Source organism: Mauremys reevesii, linkage group 2, assembly GCF_016161935.1.
Source record: "Mauremys reevesii isolate NIE-2019 linkage group 2, ASM1616193v1, whole genome shotgun sequence".
Taxonomy (NCBI): Eukaryota; Metazoa; Chordata; order Testudines; family Geoemydidae; genus Mauremys; species Mauremys reevesii.
This window is the reverse complement of record NC_052624.1, coordinates 41959959-41982920: the sequence shown is the minus strand read 5'-3', so window position 1 is coordinate 41982920 and position 22962 is coordinate 41959959. Positions and strand designations below refer to the sequence as shown.

Below are 22962 nucleotides of genomic sequence, written 5' to 3'. Positions count from 1 at the left end.
ATATGCATGTAGGAGATGACACGGAATGGATAGATTGGATCCAGAATGGGCAGTCTAGGGATGACCTTTAACTCTGTTGGAGGTCATTTGGAAAAGGTTACATTACATTTTCCATGGGGAATGTCTAGTTGTCCAAGGTTGAATTATTTTCTCCTCAGGAGAGCTGTCCTGGAGGCAGCTGTTGATAAAGATTGGAAAGAGGAATTGAGGGACCCTACAGCCAGTGTGCGCCTCCACACAGTTGTCCATGTGCCTCAAGTGAATCCTCCAAGATTTGCATGTAAAGTTTAAGAAAATCATTCTGAGTCTACAGGGTTTTCTTCCCTGGCCTCCTCCCATGTGTGTTTCTGTTGGATGAAACATTTGTGACCTATGTTAGGTGTGGATACAAAGTGTGTTGTATCTAAATTAATCTGCACTTAGAGCCTTTAGAAAATGTGACAGAATTGACAAAGTGTACAGCATCAATAAAAAAGCTTTTGTGTTTTCCACTTTCCTCAACTCTTTGGATGTAATTTGTTTTTTAGTGATGTGTCCAAAATTAATGAAGGAATTGGTGACAAAATTGGAATGCTCTTTCAGGCAATAGCTACATTTCTCACAGGATTTATAGTTGGTTTCACAAGAGGATGGAAATTAACCCTTGTAATACTGGCAGTCAGTCCTGTTCTGGGACTCTCAGCTGCAATCTGGGCAAAGGTGGGTGAAAGCTGTGAATTTTCACTGAGATGTAAAATTACACTAAAGTGTCCTGTTTCAAGTGAATGAGCCTCTTAATTTCCTCACTAAGAGTCATAGTACATTTAATTCCTTAGGGCTGTTAAAAAAATCATAGCTTTAGACTTGTCTACACACAAGTTAAATTATAGAACTATACCTATACTGGCATAATTAAAGTGATACAATAGATAAAGTGTCCCTAGTGTGGACACAATTTTACTGATATAACAGTGGTTATATTGGTATAGCTTATTCCTGTATGGGAAAGGCAAGAAGCCATACCACTATAAGGCACCCTTACAACCATATAACTGTGTACACAGTAGGGGTTGTATCAGTGTAACTATACTGGTAAAAACTCACACACCTAACCAAAATGGTTATACAGATACAAAAACTTTTAGTCCAAACCTTAGTCTCAGAAATAGACTTTTTCCCCAGATTTGTTGTTGCTTTTTGCTGGGATTTTCAAAGGGGCCTAACGAAGTTAGGTCCCTAACTACCATTGAATTTCAGTAGGAGTTGAGTCCCTTGATCCCTTTGGCTTGTGAAAATCCCAATATTTGGATACATATGGAAAATAGAATCATATAGATGTAGGACTGGAAGGGAAATTGATAGGTCATCTAATCTAGTCCAGATGTTCCTAGCTGCTGTATGGCCCCTTACAGACTGTAGCCAACTGGCATAAACTAGAGCAGCCTACTGGCTGCTCTAACCTACCTGGGATCAGAATGGTGCAAATCTGCCCTGAGAATCAAACAGGGAGCCATAACCAGTTCACTATGAGCCACCCATACATACACTTATGCACTGAGTGAAAGCAGAAAATCTAGGTCTCAGTTTTTGATAGACGCTAACACTAAAATTTAATTCTTATATAATTGATGTATTCTTTATTTCTTATAATAAGTGGTTTGGCCCATTCTACAGTATTTAAGCAAAAGGCTTATTTTCTGATAAATGGCATTAAAATGCATTTTTTTAAAGAGGAAACTATGGTGAAAAGACAAAAATAATATGCTCAAGCTGATTCAATTTTTCTTCGAACAAATATTAAAATATTTTCCTTTTATACAGATACTCTCTGCATTCACTGACAAAGAACTAACTGCATATGCAAAAGCAGGAGCTGTTGCAGAGGAAGTTCTGGCAGCAATTCGGACAGTTATTGCTTTTGGAGGACAGAAAAAAGAAATCAAAAGGTCAGAAAAATGTTTTCATTCATCAGCTAGTTAAACTCTCAGTTTAAATGTTTTGAATTTTTCTTGTATCTGCACTGCTGAAAGTTGGTCACCCGGGAGCTGACAAAACTGGTTCCTTGGTGAAAGTGATCTTCAAATAAAGCTAGAGCACTATTGTACTCAGTGCATTTTGGGGGTAATTAAGACAGGAAGTTGCCTAATAAGAATGTTCTCTTACAGGTTTTATTGTAAGCTGAGTAATGATTATTTATTTTTCCAGAGCCTCACAAAACAAAGACCTGGTCAGTACTCCAAAGGATGTACAATCTAATTTCAATATCACACAATAAGCAACAGACAAAATAGACATGTAAACAGACAAAGATGGGGGATGGGGAAAGAAAAGACAAGGGTAACACTAATAAGATTATGTGGTTACTCAATAAGCCATGGCATGTACACATCTTGATAGTTCCATTAAGTTAGGTTCATTTATTCTTCTTGTATTATGGAACAGCATTCCTGTCATTTGTCCTGACCTTTTATATAAAGATGACCAATAGAGCCACAAAACTTGGCAGGAACTCTCCACTGACTGTGGTTGCTGAAGGTGAGAGAGGCCATGCAGCTCATCTCAGCACCTTTCTTAGGGTGCACATCACCATACTATGTGAGTGCACCTCGTCAGTACTCTCTTACTCATCCACAGAGTTTCTTCTTCCAGCTTCTGGTACTTGGCACTATGTGCCCTAAAGCAAGTCACTTAGAATCATAGAATCACAGAATATCAGAGTTGGAAGGGACCTCAGGAGATCATCTAGTCCAACCCTCTGCTCAAAGAAGGACCTAATCCCCAAATAAATCATCCTAGCCAGGGCTTTGTCAAACCTGACCTCTAAGGAAGGAGATTCCACCACCTCCCTATGTAACCTATTCCAGTGCTTCACCACCCTCCTAGTGAAAAAGTTTTTCCTAATATCCAACCTAAACCTCCCCCACTGCAACTTGAGACCATTACTCTTTGTTCTGTCATCTGCTACCACTGAGAACAGTCTAGATCCATCCTCTTTGGAACCCCCTTTCAGGTAGTTGAAAGCAGCTATCAAATTTCTCCTTATTCTTCTCTTCTGCAGACTAAATAATCCCAGTTCCCTCAGCCTCTCTTCATAAGTCATGTGCTCCAACCCTCTAATCATTTTTGTTGCTATCCGCTGGACTTCTTCCAATTTTTACACATCCTTCTTATAGCGTGCGGCCCAAAACTGGACACAGTACTCCAGATGAGGCCTCACCAATGCCAAGTATAGGGGAATGATCACGTCCCTTGATCTGCTGGCAGTGCTCTTTATACAGCCCAAAATGCTGTTAGCCTTCTTGGCAACAAGGGCACACTGTTGACTCATATCCAGCTTTTTGTCCACTGTAACCCCTAGGTCCTTTTCTGCAGAACTGCTGCCTAGCCACTCTGTCCCTAGTCTGTAGCAGTGCGTGGGATTCTTCCGTCCTAAGTGCAGAACTCTATACTTGTCCTTGTTGAACCTCATCAGATTTCTTTTGGCCCAATCCTCTAATTTATCTAGGTCTCTCTGTATCCTATCCCTACCCTCCAGCGTATCTACCACTCCTCCCAGTTTAGTGTCATCTGCAAACTTGCTGAGGATGCAATCCATGCCATCCTCCAGATCATTAATGAATATATTGAACAAAACCGGCCCCAGGACTGACCCTTGGTGCACTCCGCTTGATATCGGCTGCCAACTAAACATGGAGCCATTGATCACTACCTGTTGAGCCTGATGATCTTGCCAGCTTTCTATCCACCTTATAGTCCATTCATCCAACCCATACTTTAACTTGCTGTCAAGAATACTGTGGAAGACCGTATGAAAAGCTTTGCTAAAGTCAAGGAATAACACATCCGCTGCTTTCCCCTCATCCACAGAGCCAGTTATCTCATCATAGAAGGCAATTAGGTTAGTCAGGCATGATTTGCCCTTGGTGAATCCATGCTGCTGACTGTTCCTGATCACTTTTGTCTCCTCAAAGTGCTTCAGAATTGATTCCTTGAGGATCTGCTCCATGATTTTTCCAGGGACTGAGGTGAGGCTGACTGGCCTGTAGTTCCCCGGATCCTCCTTCTTCTCTTTTTTAAAGATGGGCACTACATTAGCCTTTTTCCAGTCATCCGGGACCTCCCCCGATCCCCATGAGTTTTCAAAGATAATGACCAATGCCTCTGCAATCACATCCTCCAATTCCTTTAGCACCCTCGGATGCTGCGCATCTGGCCCCATGGACTTGTGCTTGTCCAGTTTTTCTAAATAGTTAATTTAATTTAACTTAATTTGCTTGTACCTCAGTGCCATCTTTCATAGAGTGACTGGTCCCTTTAAAGGACAAAAGGCCAGCCCCCCTCTCTGGACCATAATTATTAGCTGCTTCTGAGTCTGAGGGGACAGGACTAAGGAGATCAGGTGATAGGTTAAGGGATACCTGGACCTCAGAAAAGGGCTGAGGGAGATCAGTCTGGGTTGTGGAACTATAGGCTGGCAGGCAGGGAGAAAACAGGGCCCAGGAAAGGGCTGAGAACAGTACTCCAGGGGAAGCCACCTGGGAGCAAAGTGCTCTATATTGGAGTGGGGGAAAGACTCACAGGTAGCCCTGAAAGGGGTTGAGAGCAGCTAAAGAGAAGCTCCTGAAGGATGGAAGAACATTTTTGTTTATTGGGACTTATTAGCTGGACTTTTGTTGCCCTGTGTAGCGTTTCGGGACTCACCCCTGCAATGCTTCCTGTTGGTCGTCTCAGGGAATTAGCTCTCCAGTAGTTGGAGCGCCCTCTGTAGGCCGGTGTCCCACTACTGCTTGGCCTCTGTGTCCCTCCTGGACTCCGGTGCCCCATTATCTGGGGTGCTGCCCCCTGGCAGTAACCCCTCACTCTCAGGGTCTCCCCTCCCCAAGGACCCTCAACCCCCTAATCCCACCTTGCCTCAGCTGGTGGCTACTGCCAGTCAGCAATGAGCCCCCACTCCCTACAGCAGACTGCAGTATAAGAGCCAGTCATCACAGGCAAGGGGGTAGGACCTGCTGTCTTCCTCTAACACCCAGTACCTCAGGGGTGGGCCTAGGACCAGGCCCTGCAGCCTGGGGAGTCACGGCCACCCAGAGAGGGGGGCAAGTGGGGCAATTTGCCCCAGGCCCGGGGCCCCGCGAGCCGCTCTGGGTTTTCGGCGGCACTTTGGCAGCGGGCCCTTCACTCACTCCAGGTCGTTGGCAGCAGGTCCTTCAGTGCAGCGAAAGACTCGGAGCGAGTGAAGGACCCACCGCTGAAGTGCTGCCGAAGCCTCGGAGCACTGCCCGGTGAGTACAAGCGCCGCAAGTGGCGGGAAAAAAAAAAAAGCCGTGATCAGCAGCACTTTGGCTGCTCTACCGCTGCCACTTCATTCTTCGGCTGCATTTGGCGGCGTGTCCTTCCCTCTGAGAGGGACCTGCCACTGAATTGCCGCCGAAGACCCGGCCCTGCCCAAGGCCCCCTGAATCCTCTGGGCAGCCCTGTGGGGAGTCACCAGGATGGAGCTCCACTGCTCCTCTGGCCTTTCCCCAGCCCTGCTTCACTCCCAGTACCTTTGCAACTGACAGCCAGGCCCTGCTTCCTCCAAGACCAGAGAGAGCTACCCTAGCTCCAAGCTAGCAGCCTTTTATAAGGACCTGCTGTGCTCTGTTTGGGGCGTGGCCTGGGCTTTTTCTTACAGCCCCAGCCCTCTCCCAGGGCTGGCCTTAACCCTGTCAGGGCCAGAATGGGTAATTACTCCGCTACACCCTGGAAAGGGTTGTTTGTTTATGACATGGCCAGAGGTCCAAGCCACATCTCCAGCACTGACCTGTATGTGGAAAGCTGAAGAGACTCATTTTGGGGAAGACATCTGAGGCAGGGAGCACCAGCAGCAGCATACTCAGCCAGCAGAGGTTGCTGCACAGCAACCACATCCCATTGCACTCTGTATAATATCCTACAGGAGTGCTGTGATTACACATTTTTAAGGTTTGTGAGGTGTACAGGTATTGTGGTGACAGGACCATTTAAGCACATAGATAGATTTTACAAATTATGACTCAGCTCTGAAAAATGGTGCCAACTATATTTGAGGATCTGAATCTCTTGGTCCTCTGTCAGGCCCGTGGTTACACAAGTAAACATAACAAATCTGTGGAAAATTGCGGGGAGACAAAAGGGCAACTGCAGGGAGGATGTCTGGAGGTCCTCTGTTGGACTATTTCTATTTCGTGCTTTTAGGATGATTTAAAGACATTTAAAATGAAAAAATATGAGGAATAAATTATTATGTATTTTTTTAAAAATAGCCTGGCAGTTATTTTTGAGACAATTATTTTCCTAGTCTGCAATACTTCCAGTCTGTATTAGGAATTACAGTACTTGTCTTTCATGGACAAGACGAATACAGGCTCTTGAAGAAGGCTTCCCATTCTATTCCCACTTATTTGGGACCTTGTGGATATTTAAGTACACATAAGGATTCCACTCAACAGTCAGATTTATCTCAGGTTTCTAATAGGGAACCGCACTGCCAACTCTGAATATGTCCTTTTGACTGTTTGTTTAAGAAACAATTTATCATTTTCCCTTTTTAATCTAGAAAAGAAGAGCTGGCTTTCAGGAAACTGAATACAGCTTAGCTAAGGTAGAGAGAAGAGACTAGTATATCTGAATGAAGTTATAAAACTCTTATCTTATAGTGAAATTAATGGACAGATGTTAGAGAGCTTATTCCTTCACTTTCCCACTTCCCTGGTCCTTCTCGCATGAACAGAGAGCAACAATACCCAAAGTCCGAAGGTACAAACAATTCAATGTTTATTGGGGTGAACTTCCAGCAAGCTTAAATCCAAGTTCCTTTTTCCTTATTTTCAAATCCCAACTTACTTCCTGTTTGCCCCTAATTTATATAGTAATATTCACAGCTATACCTTAACCAATCATTCTACTAAAATTTACCTAACCAATCCTAACATATTGTAACATGATTAGCTAACCAATTATATCCCACCACCTTAATTAGTTTACACCCAGCAAAATTAATTATACAGCAGACAGAAACAATCACAGAACCAGACAGAGACAATGCAAATAAACATACCAAACAATACAGAAGCAAGGATTTCACAACTACATCTATACAGACATAAGGGTTTTTACAACTACATCTATACAGACATAAGGGTTTTACAGCTGTGTCTATTGATAAGTGAGTTCTTACCAGACAGAAAATTCATTAAACTAAACTTTCTTCCACATCTTCTAGGCTCTTCCCTTTCTCTGGAGGTGGTAGATCGGATCACCTTCCTAACAGCCCCAGATTGCCTTATTTCAATATGACAAAACAGGGCCTCAGACTGTCACAGTGAGAGAAGGCCCTTACACAGATAGAATCAAAATCATTGTCTTTCTTTTATTCCTCTGTAACTAACTAAGTGATAAGAATACACCTAAATTCTTAAAGTATAGGCCTTTGCAGACAGGCTTGAATATCTATATCCTAACAACATCCCTTCTCTTTAATCGATCCTCTTTTTTCTTACAATTGGCGCTATTAGCTAGCAGGCCTAGTCACGGAAGCAGGAGTGGTCATTACATTAATTAATGTAAATTTTTGATATATCTGATTGTTGTTTGTTTGTTAAAATGGTGTCTGTACTTAGAAAATTATTGATAGGCACAGTGAAAAAAAGAAACGTAATATGCTATCTTTTTTTAAATTCCCAACGTGATTTTTCTTGCAGGTATCATAAAAATTTAGAAGATGCCAAAAATATTGGAATCAAGAAGGCTATTACAGCCAACATTTCTATGGGTATTGCTTTCTTATTGATATATGCATCATATGCATTGGCATTTTGGTATGGAGCCACTTTGGTGCTATCTGATGATTATACTGTTGGAAAAGTCCTTACGGTGAGTGTACCTCAGTAGATCAACAATTTTAATTAAAAATACCAAACAGAATTTTGGGAACTTGTTTGGGTTTAAACCCAGGAACTGCGGGTGGCCATGCCTGCAGATGCTCAATGTAAACAAACTGTCTCGCGGCCCGCCAGCGGATTACCCTGACGGGATGCAGGTTGCCCACCACTGGTTTAAACAGAATGAGTCTGCACTGAGTTACAGTGCATGCAACCCTATTGAAGTCAGTGGGGATAAATATGCTGTACACTGACACTGAATTTGGACTGTTGCACCTCAGTTTTCATCCATGCTAAGTAAAACAAAATGTAATTATCAAACTACCACTGTGTGGGCAGTGGATGTCTCATAGGATTGATAACATCATAATCCTTTCATCTGTAAGTCACTAGTTTTAGTTCAGACCATCTCAGTAATGACCAAAAATTGTTTCCATCTGTTACTACTCAGTAATCACTGGAGTCGGAGGCCCATGTTATATGACAGAGGTATAACCTTTTGTAACTACCACCTATATTGTGTGGGTGGAGCCAGGAAATGAGGACCAGTCTCTTTCTAGCACTTCTGTGTGTCACAACTTTATTACTGCCAAAATACAAGATCAGGTCAGTTCCTAATGGACAGATATTCACATCACTAAAATCACCATCCTTTTTGGCATATGACTGGTACCCTTGCTGGAGGTCTGAGTAGAGGGGCTAAGAATTCAATGAATATAGAGACTGAACTATCATCTCACTTTGAGGTGATCCCTCCAGGATGGGATTCAGGCCTGGATTAAAGAATTTGGGAGCCCTGTGTACTATGGAAATTGGGCCCTGCTCCCTTCTATGAACTGGACAGCAATACCTCATACATACCCCATTGCACACAGACTCTAGAATGCCCCTCCTGCCCCACATATACCCCAACAACCGTTCACAACCCTCCAACTTATCCTAACAACCACCACACACAGTCCAGCAGCCCTGACATACATCCCACTCACTACAGCCCCCAACATCTTCCCTTCATCCCAACATACCGGCTCCCAACAGCACAACCTTCAAACCCTTCAGCCTCCAAAACATGTGTCCCTATGGGTGCTCCATTTCAGGTGTGCATGCATCTCCTGCACCTTTGACTGGAGATTTTTGGTAGCAGTGCTCATTCGGCCCACACATTTGCCCTACATGTCCTCATGGTCTCTAGCAAGGATATATAGGGCTGCATGGGTGAACCGCCATCAATTTCTTCTCAACTGTCATCAGCCTGAGATGGAGCACTAAGCATGTCCAATTTACCATGTTTGTTAGATAGTAATTAATTAGTTCGATTTAGTTAGTTTGGAGTTGTTCTTTCCCTTTTGTGTTTTCCCCCTTTCAGGGGTTAATTTTGGACTCTTATTTCTGGGGTATGCCGGAATCCCCGGGTTTTAAATGTTGTTCTTCCTACTGGGAATCCTTCTTGGTTAGTATTGGACTCTGTGTCCCATCCTCTTTGAGGTCACCAAAAACTTCAGGGGATGAGAGGTCTATGTCTGTACCTGTCATATCAACAGTCTTGCACTCTAAGTGAAAATATCATCAAGAGAAGAATAACTATTAGATCGCAGACCCCAAGTGGAGTATTACTGAGGCTCCAAGTACATCTGGTACCATGAAGGTATCTAAGGCTTCTAAAAGCTATGCCTCTTCCAAAAAGGAATTGGTGCTGAAGAGATCCTCTGCTACAGGTAGTCACTCACAGCTATGTCAGCAGACATTCTATGACAAAGAGATTGTCACCGTCTGGCTCCTTAGTACCCTCAGTATCTACTTCACCACCCTGGACTGCTCCATCTGAATCTATGCTTGCACAGGTTCACTTTACAGCACTTACTAGCCAGTTGCAGTTAATTTCGACCTCCATTGTTCCTCTGGTGCCACAGGCATTCTGTTACTCAAGAGGCCTCTTTGTACCCAATGAATTGAGTTTCCTCTACTGTCTAGTTTTGCTCGCCTCTCAGTACCAAGATCCAATGGACCATTGACAGCACCTTTCTTGTCAGGACCGTCTGGTTCCCCATCTTCTTCCATTCAGGGAAAGCACTTATCACCTCCAATGGAATATACGAATGACTGTGACTTGCAACTTTCTGTTTGAGGATCTCCTGTTTACTCAAAGGAATGTTATTCTCCTCCACATGCAGAGAGAAAGAAGGAGAGGTGACCTTGACCTCTGACCACCTGGGGTAACCAACAGTGGCTACCTGCACCTATGCCTTATGGTCCACCTCATTGGTCTTATTGGGATCCATGGGTCCTGTATTGTCAACAATTTCTGAGGGCCCTGCTTTCCCCCTGCAGGGAGCATAGACATTTTTGCTCTCCCATACCTTCACTCCCTCCTTACCAGCCAGAAACAGTAGAGGACACCTTTGAAGAACAAGAGGCAAGGGCTTATCAGGAAGTAACACCTCAGATGAATCTTTCCTTGTCATCACTGGATGAGGCTGAAATGCCTGCACCATCTTCAATGGCAGATGAATTCAGGCAATTCCAGCAGCTGATGAAGTGGATCACAGATGCACTTTAGATTCCTCTTGAACAATCCCAGGACTCCCACCATAAACTCCTGGACATTTTACAGACCTCTGCTTCAGCATGTGTGGCACTTCCAATTAACACGGCTCTTTTAGTACTGGTCAGGACCAATTGGCAAACTCCAGTTACAGCACTCCTGACTTGTAAGTATGCCAACCAAAAATATTATGTCCCAGCCAAGGATTTCAAATTTTTATTTTCACATCTGTCACCAAATTCCTTGGTTGTAGATGCAGTTAATGAATGTGGGAGGTAGCATAACAGAAAGGCTATTCCCTATAGCAAAGACCAGAAGAGCCTTGATCTTTTCAGTTGCAAAAGCTATTCCTCTGTGACACTACAATTTTGAATAGCAAACCATCATGTCTAAACAAGACTACAGTAATTCCTCACTTAATGTGTGTTCATCATCACGTTCAGTTTCCGCAGGGAATGTTTGCTGCCGCAGCCATGCGTCTATTGTGTCTCCTACCTCCATTCATACTGCCTTGTAGAGTGTGAGGCTACATTAACAACAATGTGTTAACCCTTGAGGGCTCAGCAGAGTGCTAGTTCATCATTTAGCAGCAAGGCATTCCCTGGGAAATATCCCACCCTCTTTCACCCTCTGACTCTACCACCTCAACCAAGCTTCACAATCATCATTGTTGTGTACAGTATTAAATTGTTTGTTTAAAACTTATACTGTGTGTATGTGTGTGTGTATACACACACACACACACACACGTCTTTTGTGGAACCTAACCATCCTCCCCCCACTCCCCATTTACATTAATTGTTATGGGGAAATTGGATTCACTTAACATTGTTTTGCTTAAAGTAGCATTTTTCAGGAACATAACTACAACATTAAGCGAGGAGTTACTGTACTGAATATTTGCCAGTAGAACATTGGGAGCATTTAAAGGCCCTCACAAGTGAGGGTCAGCTCTTGGTGGAGACATTTCTACGGGCCTCCTTGGATGCAGTTGATGCAGCCCAATCCATATCCTTGGATGCAGTCCGATCCATATCCTCTGCAATCATGATGTGATGAGCAACTTGGCACCAACTATCTGGTTTTCTGTAGAGGGACCTTCCCTTTGATGGTCATAAATTGTTTTCTGACTGTATGGATGATTCACTTTACACACTGAAGGATTTGAAAGCCACTATCAGATCCCTTTGGATCTATGTGTCAGCAAATAAGAAAAGTATAGTAGGTCTCAAACAGTGCAGAGGTCATGCCCAGCTCAATTTTCTGGTTTTCACAAACCACCTGAGCTTCTAGCTAAGAGATTTAGGTATTCAAAGAAGAAACCATCCATTTTTATAACCACTTCATCGCAGCTACTTGCATTGTCCAAGCATCACTTTTCATAGCTTGGTCAAGAGTCCAAACCATCCATTTCACAAGAATCTACTGTTGCACTCTCCAGCCCTCTTTCCCCCTTTTGGATTCCACCTCTCTCATTTTTGATCTGCTTGGGAGACAATAACATCTGACAAATGGGCTTTGGAGGTTGTAACATCCAATTATTCCATCCATTTTATGTCTGTCTCTCTCTCCCCTTCCTGTTCCTTTTCTGGGACAGATTTCATGATAAATCACTGAGTCAGGAGATTGCCTTTTTTCTATGTTAAGGAGCCATAGAACCTGTTCACTTAAGCACAGGAAGAAAGGGTTCTATTCCAAGTATTTTCTGGCCCCAAAAAGGATGGAGGATGGAGACTAATATTAGATCTCACACACCTCAATAACTATATGAAACACCAGAAATTCAGGATGGTGACCCTTGCACTTATAATTCTCTCTCTAGATTCTGGAGATTGGTTTGCATCTCTCAACCTTCAGGACACACATTTCCACATTGCTGTTCACCCTCTCACAAGTTTACTTTATTTCCAGTCAGCCATGACTAAGGCTACGTTTTAGTCACGGGTGTTTTTAGTAAAAGTCATGGACAGGTCACGGGCAGTAAACAAAAATTCACAGCCTGTGACCTGTCCATGATTGTATTATATACCCTGGACTAAATCTTGGGTGATCTGAGATGGATGGCCCAGGGGCACCAGGGGTCCCGAGGTGCTCTGGCGGGGACAGCCTGGGACCCCCACTGCTGCTCAGAGGGGGTGGGGATTGGCAGGGCTGGCAAGCTCTCTACCTGGCTCCGCGTGGCTCCTCAGAAGCGGTGACATGTCCCTCGGCTCCTAGGCAGAGATGTGGCCAGAGGGCTCTGTGCTCTGCCTCCCTCCTGAGCACCAGCTCTGTAGCTCCCATTGGCCTGCAGGCAGAGGCAGCACATGGAGCCGCCTGGCTGCATCTTCGCCTAGGAGCTGAGGGAGGGACATGTCGCTGCTTCTGAGGAGTCTCCCAAGGTAAGCACCATCCAGAGCCCTCACCCCCTCCCATGCCCCAACCCCCTGCCCTAGTTCTCTCCCACACACAAACTCCGGCTGCTGTGGGAAGGAGGGGCATATTGGCCTGAGACTGTCCCAGCAGCAGCCAGTGCAGCTGGCCCAGGGGCTGCCCAAGCGGCTTTAGATTTAGATTCTGCCTCTAATGTAGCAAGCATGTCAGTGTCATGCAAATATGAACTGTGTCTGAAATGTTTGGCTCTGTGTTTGCTGGTAGTAGGCCTGGGATACTTTAACCTTCTGAAACCAACTGACAGAGATTGGAAAAGATATTCTTTTAAAAATACATTAAACATATTGTGTTTTATTTCTGAGTCAAAAGGAGCTTTAAAAACTGCCTCCAGTGGATGGAGCAGACTTTCTGGGACATTTACAGCCCTAATGCACCCTCATTCCTGAGTTCTCTATAAAAGGGAAGCTGGGACTTTGCATAGTTTAGGGAAGCTGAAAGAGTAACAGAATTGTCTTTGGAGAATGACTCACTACAACCCTGTCTACACACAAAAAAGGTGTGCAATATCTGAGGTAACTCAACCAATCATCACCCTTACTCTACAGCTAATTTGCATGCAACAATTTTATTGGTTGTAGTAAGTGATAAGCCAGAGACAGCACAAATGATGGGGTATTTAGGCACAATACCATAGTTCTTCAGACATTAATATGCCACCCGTACAACAAAATACAAATTCCTCAGGCACAACTTTCACACAAATCAATACAAATCTCCTAGCATGACTCACACACTCCCCTGAGTCATCAGTTTACTGTTTCTTAGAGCTGTGTTCCCAGAGAGCTGTCTGCCCAGGGAACCACCTGCCCTCCACAACAACACAACCAGCACACACAATAACTCCAGACACACAGAGACATAAAACCAGCCCACATGATACTAAAACTCTTAACATAAAACCATAAGCTTGAGCAGCAAAGGAGTGGGTCATCACAAGTGGCGTCTTGTAAAGAGAAAAATTTCTAAAGAAAGAGACTGTCAGAGGGACTTCCTCTCTATTTTCCCAGGAAGATGAGGGGAATCTATTTGGCCAGATATGAGAATAAAGCTGTTAAAAAAATGCCTGTCTTTTCAAAACTTTCCATGATTTTTTTTCAGTTTGGGAGAGGGAGTGAGGAAGCAACTGAAATGCAAAAGATTTTCAGTTTCTGAAAAGCATTTTTGATGAAAAGTTTCAGTTTCTATCCTTTTGTCAAAAATGGGAAAATTATGGCAAAAATGAAAATTTTCCATGAAAACATTTGTTTTGGTCAAAAAGCCAGTTAACATTTAAAATATTTTTAGCAGTAAAAAGACTCAGTCCCTAAAGGTTGGCTGTCCTGTTTGTTATATATAGCTTTGTTTACTTATGTCTGTAGGGGGGTTAACCTAGCGCCTCAAACCATCTCTGGCTTGTCCCAAGCATCAGCACCCGAGTCTAAGCAATATCTATCTTGGGGTCATCTCATGAAGGAACATGATTCCCATCTTAGAGTCCCTTTTCTTCCTCTTGTCCTTTATCTTTTGCCTCAGTAGTTGCCCTTCCTTTCTTTTCTTCTTTGAATCTAGACATGCTGAACTTGTATAACAGACATGAAAGCTTTTGCACTAATATTAGTAGGTATTCATGAATAAATGTAGTTATCTCATTACAGTTTGATGACTGGATAACCTGGTAGCATTCTTGTACTTTTTGTTTAGGTCTTTTTTGCTATATTAATTGGGGCGTTTAGTGTTGGACAGACTGCACCAGGTATGGAGGCGTTTGCTAATGCAAGGGGAGCCGCCTATGCAATCTTTAATATCATAGACAATGTAAGTATCTTTGTTATGACTATCATTTGAAAATAAAGTGAGTCAGATTTTTTAGGTCATGGCTCTCTTTCTGGGTCTGTGATTAACAGGCACAAAAAAAATGTGAGTGCAATTTGAAGTCATTAAAATGTCTAATTATCTGACATGGTGTGGCAATGAGATATTTAGATATTTAAATAGCATCATGTATACTCATGAATAAAATTGTAGGTGCAAATTTGTGCCTGGAATTATTTCTACTTTCAACACTGCAGAGTCAAAAAGGAGGCCAGATTAAAGCAGAACTGAAAATCAAACCCCAAAAATCCTTGTGAAACTTGCATAATCAAATATTTTTTTACTGAGAGTCTAAACAAGAAAGAGGAGAAAACAATAATGGCGCTTGTGAGTCTAAGCTTAATTTTTTGTGAGATTATATGTCTTTAGCTATTCATAATTTACAGGTCTGAGTCAATCCCGGGTTTATTTCCAGTTATTTGACTGTTTAACATCTACCTTAATGTCCAAAATGTGAAACAGCTTATTTGTTTCCTTATAAATAGGAATGTGTGTATGTAAGCAATGACACTATGGGAGGTGTATTTATCAGTCAGTTGCTCTGCCTACACTAATCTGTTTTTTCTAAAATTTCCAACTCTTGCTGCACTGGTGGTAGCAATGGTTGGAGCACTAGTGTAGGTGGGGGTTACATGCTTGCTGCTGTTTTTACAACCAAAGATTCCAGACCTGCTCAGGATAGGGCTGGAAATAATGGTGATTAAAAACTCTGCTTCTCAGTCTACACTAGCGCTGCTGCTATTGTTACAGCCAGTGGAGCTGCACCACTGATGGTGCAATTGTGAGCATTTTCTCAAAAAAGTATAGTAGACGAGGCCTAAGGGCTAGATTAGGCAAGCCTTCAAAACTTGGAACTCCCACTGACTTCATTTAAAAGCCAATGGAAGTTCCATGGGCTGAGAACTTGAGAATTGGGGCTTAAGAAGATAAAAATATTTTGAATAAGGCTGTCAAGCAATTAAAAAAATAATCTTGATTAATCATGCTGTTAAACAATAATAGAATACCATTTATTTAAATATTTTTGGATGTTTGACATTTTCAAATATATTGATTTCAATTATAACACAGAATACAAAGTGTACAGTGCTCACTTTATATTTATTTTTATTACAAATATTTGCACTTTAAAAAACAAAAGAAATAGTATTTTTCAATTCACCTAATACAAGTACTATAGTGCAATCTCTTTATAATGAAAGTTGAACTTACAAATGTAGACTTATGTACAAAAAACCCCTACATTCAAAAATAAAACAATGTCAAACTTTAGAGCCTTCAAGTCCAATCAGTCCTACTTCTTGTTCAGCCAATTGTTCAGACAAACAAGTCGGTTTACGTTTGCAGAAGATAATGCTACCTGCTTCTTGTTTACAATGTCACCTGAAAGTGAGAAGAGGTGTTTGCATGGCACTATTGTAGCTGGTGTCGCAAGATATTTACGTGACAGATGTGCTAAAGATTCATATGTCCCTTCATCTTCAACCACCATTCCAGAGGACATGCGTCCATGCTGATGATGGATTCTGCTCGATAACGATCCAAAGCAGTGCGGACCAATGCATGTTCATTTTCATCATCTGAGTCAGATGACACCAACAGAAGATTGATTATCTTTTTTGGTGGTATGGGTTCTGTAGTTTCTGCATCAGAGTTTTGCTCTTTTAAGACTTCTGAACGCATGCTCCACACCCCGTCCCTCTCAGATTTTGGAAGGAACTTCTGATTCTTGAAGCTTGGGTCGAGTGCTGTAGCTATCTTTAGAAATTTCACATTGGTATCTTCTTTGCATTTTGTCAAATTTGCAGTGAAAGTGTTCTTAAAATGAACAATATGTGCTGGGTTATCATCTGAGACTGCTATAACATGAAATATATGGCAGAATGTGGGCAAAACAGAGCAGGAGACATACAATTCTCCCCCAAGGAGTTCAGTTACAAATTTAATTAACACGTTATTTTTTTAACGAGCGTCATGAGCATGGAAGCCTGTCCTCTGGACAGGGCCAGCTCCAGCATTTTTGCCACCCCCATGCGGCACCACAAAAAAAAAAAAAAAAAAAAGCCGCGATCGGCAGCACTTCGGCAACAGCTCTACTGCCACTGCTTCATTCTTCGGCGGCAATTCAGCAGCAGGTCCTTCCCTCCGAGAGGGACTGAGGGACCCGCTGCCGAATTGCTGCTGAAGAGCATGCCCCTTTCCTTTGGCCGCCCCAAGCACCTACTTGTTGTGCTGGTGCCTGGAGCCGGCCCTGCCTCTGGAATGATGGCTGAAGCATGAAAAGGCATATGTCTACACTGCCATATTTTTTCACACCCTTATGCAAGGAAGTTTCAGCTTTGTAAAGTGGCAGTGTAGACAAGGCCTTAACTTCCTAGAGGTGATCCATCCAGGTCAGGGTGAGGCAATGTGGTAAAGTTTGCTGCCAGCTGTGCTGCAGCTGTCCTGTGGATAAATAGAGGAACTCAATCTCTAATGCTGTCTACTAAATTCAAACAAAAGTTTTTATTGGTTCTTTTTTTTCAAAGTTCTTTCCCCCCTATTGCATATGTAGTTAAGGAGCAGAGTAATGAAGAGACAAAACAGGTAATACTGGTGACATGGGTTGGAAGCCTCACCTGCCAGTGTAATTGTTGATTTCACTCAAGCCACCAAAAAATTACACTTAATATCGCTAAATAATTACATTCTATTCTAAGACTTTTAGCAGGTGGCATAATGTAATGAGAATGTCATTAGGAAACATGATCAAATTTACTCTTTTCTTCCTTTTCATTTCTGTTTGGTGTTTTGTTCTACCTAGGAACCTCAAATTGACAGTTTTTCAGAGACTGGCTACAAACCAGACCACATTAGAGGGAATTTGGAATTCCGCAATGTTTACTTCAATTATCCATCTAGGCAAGATGTAAAGGTACTGGAAATGAAGATCACATACATTCCAAATTAAAGATAAATTGATCATTTAGTGACAGGGAAACATCACTATAAACACATTTTCAAAAGGTGGAGTTAGCAAAAGCCTCCCTCTTTAGCTTGTACTGCTAACTTGTGTGAAAACCACAAAGTGCCTTGTTTTCACTAAGATTTTACCTCAGGCTAGCTAACTTAAGTTAAGAAATTACTTAGTTTTCCTAGTGAAAACTTTTGCACAAAAGTTAAAGGATCTGTTGCTATTATAAACCCAATCCCATCTGCTAATATAGTTATATCGAGAAAAAATATTTATTTTAGCCCAGTAAGAATGATGGTATAAAGACCTCCACAAGTATCCATGGTACAAGTCTGTTAAAATGTGTTTAAATACAATATATCTTCATTAGGTAATGGCAGTTTCTGTTAAATTTAATTACTTCCTTCCTATGGCATTACAGAGGAGCTCTCTTATAATTAAGCATTATTAGCTTCTATTTCCCCCCTAAAAAAGTACTAAAATTGCTTTTCAGTGTAACATGAAAATGCCCAAGTGGCAGATCTCCATATCTTCATCTCAGCATAGGTTTTCAAGAGCTCTCTTCATTCCCTGAAGTTGGGTAGCTAGTGCTGACAGCTACAAGGGCCCTTCTGTGTAGACCAGGATTCCATTTCCAGTCAGGAGTAGGGCACTACTGTAAAACTGAAAGCCTGGGAAGGGATTCTTCTTTTTCTCTTCCACCACAGAGTTTAATGGCATCTTCCCTGCTCTGCCTGTCTGGTTGAGCAGAGGAGGTAGGAAAGATTAAATCCCCATGGAATGCAGCACTTTACACCAACTTTAGCTGTGAAATGCTGCATTCAAAAGGGATTAGTACAAGAAAACCTGTTTATAGTAAAGGGAAACTTTACTAAAGTGAAGAAACTCCACTCAAAGGTCATGTCTTCATTAGGGAATCCTCCAAAAAGCATCTCTTCATTGGTGAGTATTTTTCTGTAAAGTCCCCTAGTGTTGGCATGCACTGGAGCTTTATCTACATTTGGGACATTTTCAAAGATTTGCCACCATTGCGAGCACTTGTTCAGATTCACAGGTGACAGCAAAGTTGGGAACCAACTGTATAAGAGCTGCTGGCATTTTAAGCAATGTATTATCTAGAAATGTTCAGAACAGGGCTAATCAACATTGTACATAAAATGCTAGTATCCCATCTACATAATGGATCCCAACTTTGCCATCAGTAGTAGAGCAATATTAGTAATGATAAGAAATTATTGCAAAATTTCCCTAGTGTTGGTCAGGACTTTGGCCACATCTACACTACCAACTTTTATCATCATAATTCCCCATCAGGGGTAAATTATGGCTATCAATTTTGCCAGTATAGACAAGTGTAAAAATTCCAATATGAATGAGTACAACTGTAGGGAATTCAAGGCAAGAAAAGAGGTTTTTGCATCACAACAAAATAAACATGTTTTGATATGTCTGCGTTCACCATATATTGGTTCTACTGCAATTAGTTCACCCTCCAGGTTGCATGGTAAATGCTCATAAAAAGGGTGTGGTTGATAAATGAGGATGCTACTACATAAAGACAGAATGTAGTATGTATATGTGGCAATCGTTCAGCAGAAAACGCAAAGTGAGCCCTGGTGTAAACAGCAACTATATTGTGCAATGTACTGATATTGAATCAAGTTCTGCTGAAAATTTGGAGAAATTCCACTGAAGTCACTGGACTTCCTCCAGATTTATATGATGTAAGGAAGAGCAGAAATTGACCCATTATGTTTTGGTTAATTTTTTTCATTATTATTTTCTTATGTAGATATTGAAAGGCTTGAATCTGAAGGTTAATTGTGGCCAGACAGTAGCCTTGGTTGGTAGCAGTGGCTGTGGGAAAAGTACAACTGTTCAACTGATCCAGAGATTTTATGATCCAGAGAAGGGCATGGTAAGACATCTGAACTGAGCTGGATGAGTTATATAGCAAATTACTGTAATGTTTAGCAGTGGCCTGACTACTGATGTTTAGATGGCAAAATACAAATGTCTTCCTAAATAATATAGGTAATTTTGGAGGAGTGTGTATCCTTGATTGGGACACTTACATCCATGTTTTAATTTTCTTTACATTTAGATTACTATTGATGGGCAGGATATTAAGACACTAAATTTAAGATATCTGAGGGAGATTATTGGTGTGGTGAATCAGGAACCTGTGCTATTCGCTACTACTATTGCAGAAAACATCCGCTATGGCCGTGAAGATGTCACTATGGAAGAGATTGAAAAAGCTGTCAAGGAAGCCAATGCCTACGACTTTATCATGAAACTGCCTGATGTAAGCAAGTCAACTCTGTTGTCAAATTCTTCTCTATTAAACCTTCTAATACCAAATAGCTCCTTAAGAGGAGTTTCCATAACTCAGAAGTTAGAGTGAGCTAAATCCATAATTGCCAATTCCAACCTTGCCAGGGCTTTTTCACATCTTGCTTGAAAGATGATAGAATCAAAATAATTTTAAATCTGCAAGTCATGGTTTGATGAATACTTTGCAGAGATGGTTTAGACCAGCAGTTATCAAACTGTGAGTCAGGACCCCAAAGTGGGTTGCAACCTTGTTTTAATGGGGTTACCAGGGTTGGCTTAGACTTGCTGGGCCCAGGGTCGAAACCTAAATCCCACTGCCCGGGGCTGAAGCCAAAGCCAGAGAGCTTCAGCCCTGGGTGGCAGGGCTCAGTTTACAGGCCCCTTGTCTGGGTCTAAATCCCTTGGGCTTCAGCGCGCTCTCTCACACACACACACACACACACACACACACACACACACACACACACACACACACACACACACACACACACACACACACACACACACACACACACACACAGAGCCCAGGGCAGCAGGGCTCGGGCAGGCTCAGGCTTCAGTCTCCACTCCTGGGGTCATGTAGTAATTTTTGTTCTCAGAAGAGGGTCGCAGTGGAATGAAGTCTGAGGACCCCTGCTTTAAACTGAAAAATATCAGAATCCTGCAAACACAAAAAATAGGAAGATAAAATCATATGACCTGCTTATGATACAGTCTCCTTGGCTGTGCTTTGGTAAAAGAAAAAGATTTTGTGGGCATTGCAGATTGAGCACATCTCTGTCTTTACACTGTCTTTTATTAGTATTACATGTTAAAATAAATATATCATTGAGAGATCTGAAAACCTATCAATACCTTTGCAGAAGTTTGAAACCATGGTGGGAGAAAGAGGGGCACAACTGAGTGGAGGTCAGAAACAGAGAATAGCTATTGCACGAGCTCTGGTTCGCAATCCCAAGATTCTTCTGCTCGATGAGGCAACTTCAGCTTTGGACACTGAAAGTGAATCAGTTGTGCAAACAGCACTGGATAAGGTCTGTATAACTTTAAAACAAAAATCTTTAAACTTTTCAAATTTTGCATAAGCAGGTGTGAGCTAAACTTTCTGAGTAAATTTTAATTTATATATAATTTATATTTATTTGCCATTGACTTGAGGGTACACTGAAATGCTTTTAAAATAAATACATTTAAAAACACAATTTGAAATTCCAACTCACCAGCAATATATTTAGCTAAACGGCTTCACTAAGGGTTACATTTACTTCATCACTTCAACATTTTTTTAAATTTTAACCGAATTGTTTAAGGCAGTTGGCTACACGGATCTTTGCCTATCCTGTATTCTTTGTTGTCTGTATTGTGCATGTGCCCATGTTTACAATATAGTTCAACTTATTACTCAACCAGTAGCAACCACATCCTTGAGACTTCTTTCCCCATCCTTTCTCGGTCTCATTATGTGAGTATTCATATTACTTTATGGGTAAGCATGACTGTATGTACAGTACATACTTCCAAAATGAGGTTCCATCAGCCTCTGCCTGGTCTTTCTGGTGTGTCTGCCACAGGGACTGGGGTAGGCTGGGAAACATTTGTCTAGCTGATGATTTGGACTGGATATATGTACACCCAGCCGTTGATCAGTCGCACTCTGTGCTTCTTGGCAATATTATGCAATCCAGGATTCTATCACATGCCTTTTGTGGCACATATATCAGTGTGACTCCTGGTCTATCCAGACATCTGCATCTCCTCTTTGAGACACTGAAGATTTTTCAGAGAAGGATCTGCTGTTGTGTGAGGCATACGGGAGAGAGCGTTATAATTTACCTCTGAAAGATTTGCCATGAGCCAGGCGTTCATGGAGTAAATGCCATCAGCTACAATAGAAATTGAATCCCCATCGGTCCCCTACTTGATTAAGCTGGATTGAGGGTGTGTCTGACAGGATAAGAATTATGTGATCCCCTAAATTGCTAGCGCAATAATCATGCTCTTGATATTCATCATGTGCCTCTATGAGTCAGGATACCTCCCAGTGCTGCTCCTGGAGCAACGTAGCTCTACTCTATCCTACCAATGCAGGTCTGTGCCTTAGAGGCAAAACTGAGCCCTTTTGAAATTTAGAATTTTATCCAAATTCTCCAATATTCACATGGTGTCTCTGCTCCTGAAGCCTTTTCCCAGCGTGCACAGTCAGGAACCTCTCTTCCAGCTCATAACTCCTCCTACAAGTGATTCGGTTGATGGAGGCACATTGTTTGAAGAGCATTCACTTGTCCAAACTGTGAATCTGGATCCCCACAAATCTTAACAGAGCGCCTTGCATCAATACATCTGATTGTACATTTTTTTAATGATATTCCATACAGGCTGCTCTGGGGCCAGAAGCCTGGGCTTCCAGGGTCCTTGGCCCCTGCCTGGGCAGTCCTGCCATGGGAGGGCTTCCATGCTCCCTGCCATGGAGTTGGGAGCTCGGCAGTCCAAAAAGCTGGAGTCTAGAAATCCTTTGGGTTCTCAGACTTCTACTTTCACTGTCATGGAATTGGGAGCCTACAGGTCCTAGAACTCTGGGGAAGACCTGCCATGCAGACTGCCAGGGGACCACTGAGGTTTCCAGACCCCTCAGCTAGCTGTTGCTCAACTCCAGACTCAGGTCTAGAGAAGGGGGACTCCTCTTTTCAGTCTCCCTCAAAGATCTGCTCAGTTTATAGTTTCTGCTCTTGCAGAGAGAACCATCTGGCTCTTTTGTACTTATACTTAATTATCTTCTGTTAGGGTTTGCTTCTAACTTACAGGAGTCTTCTTAGATACCTTGAAATTGTCAGGTTATCAATGTCATATTCTTTTTTCATAAAATACTAACTCCTCCAATCCTTAATTTGTGGTTGGGAGTGGATTTCAACATCAGAGCAACAGTATTCTCTTCACATACAGCTAAAACAAGCTATTCCTTGATTGGG

General features: G+C 42.2%; 1 protein-coding gene across 5 annotated transcripts in view; it reads left to right on the top strand.

Annotated features, from left to right (window-relative positions):
- Positions 1–22962, top strand: part of ABCB1 (ATP binding cassette subfamily B member 1) — a 97583-nt gene that overhangs the window by 32790 nt on the left and 41831 nt on the right. For 4 of the 5 annotated variants that reach the window (XM_039527801.1, XM_039527802.1, XM_039527799.1 and 1 more), the window contains exons 8-15: positions 528–699; positions 1801–1925; positions 7701–7872; positions 14536–14649; positions 17510–17620; positions 19452–19577; positions 19764–19967; positions 20860–21030. In XM_039527801.1, coding sequence (XP_039383735.1) covers positions 528–699; positions 1801–1925; positions 7701–7872; positions 14536–14649; positions 17510–17620; positions 19452–19577; positions 19764–19967; positions 20860–21030 — 1195 coding nt within the window. Of the gene's footprint in view, positions 1–527; positions 700–1800; positions 1926–7700; positions 7873–14535; positions 14650–14928; positions 15034–17509; positions 17621–19451; positions 19578–19763; positions 19968–20859; positions 21031–22962 lie in introns of those variants that run through there. The other variant, XM_039527804.1, reaches the window with a different exon arrangement.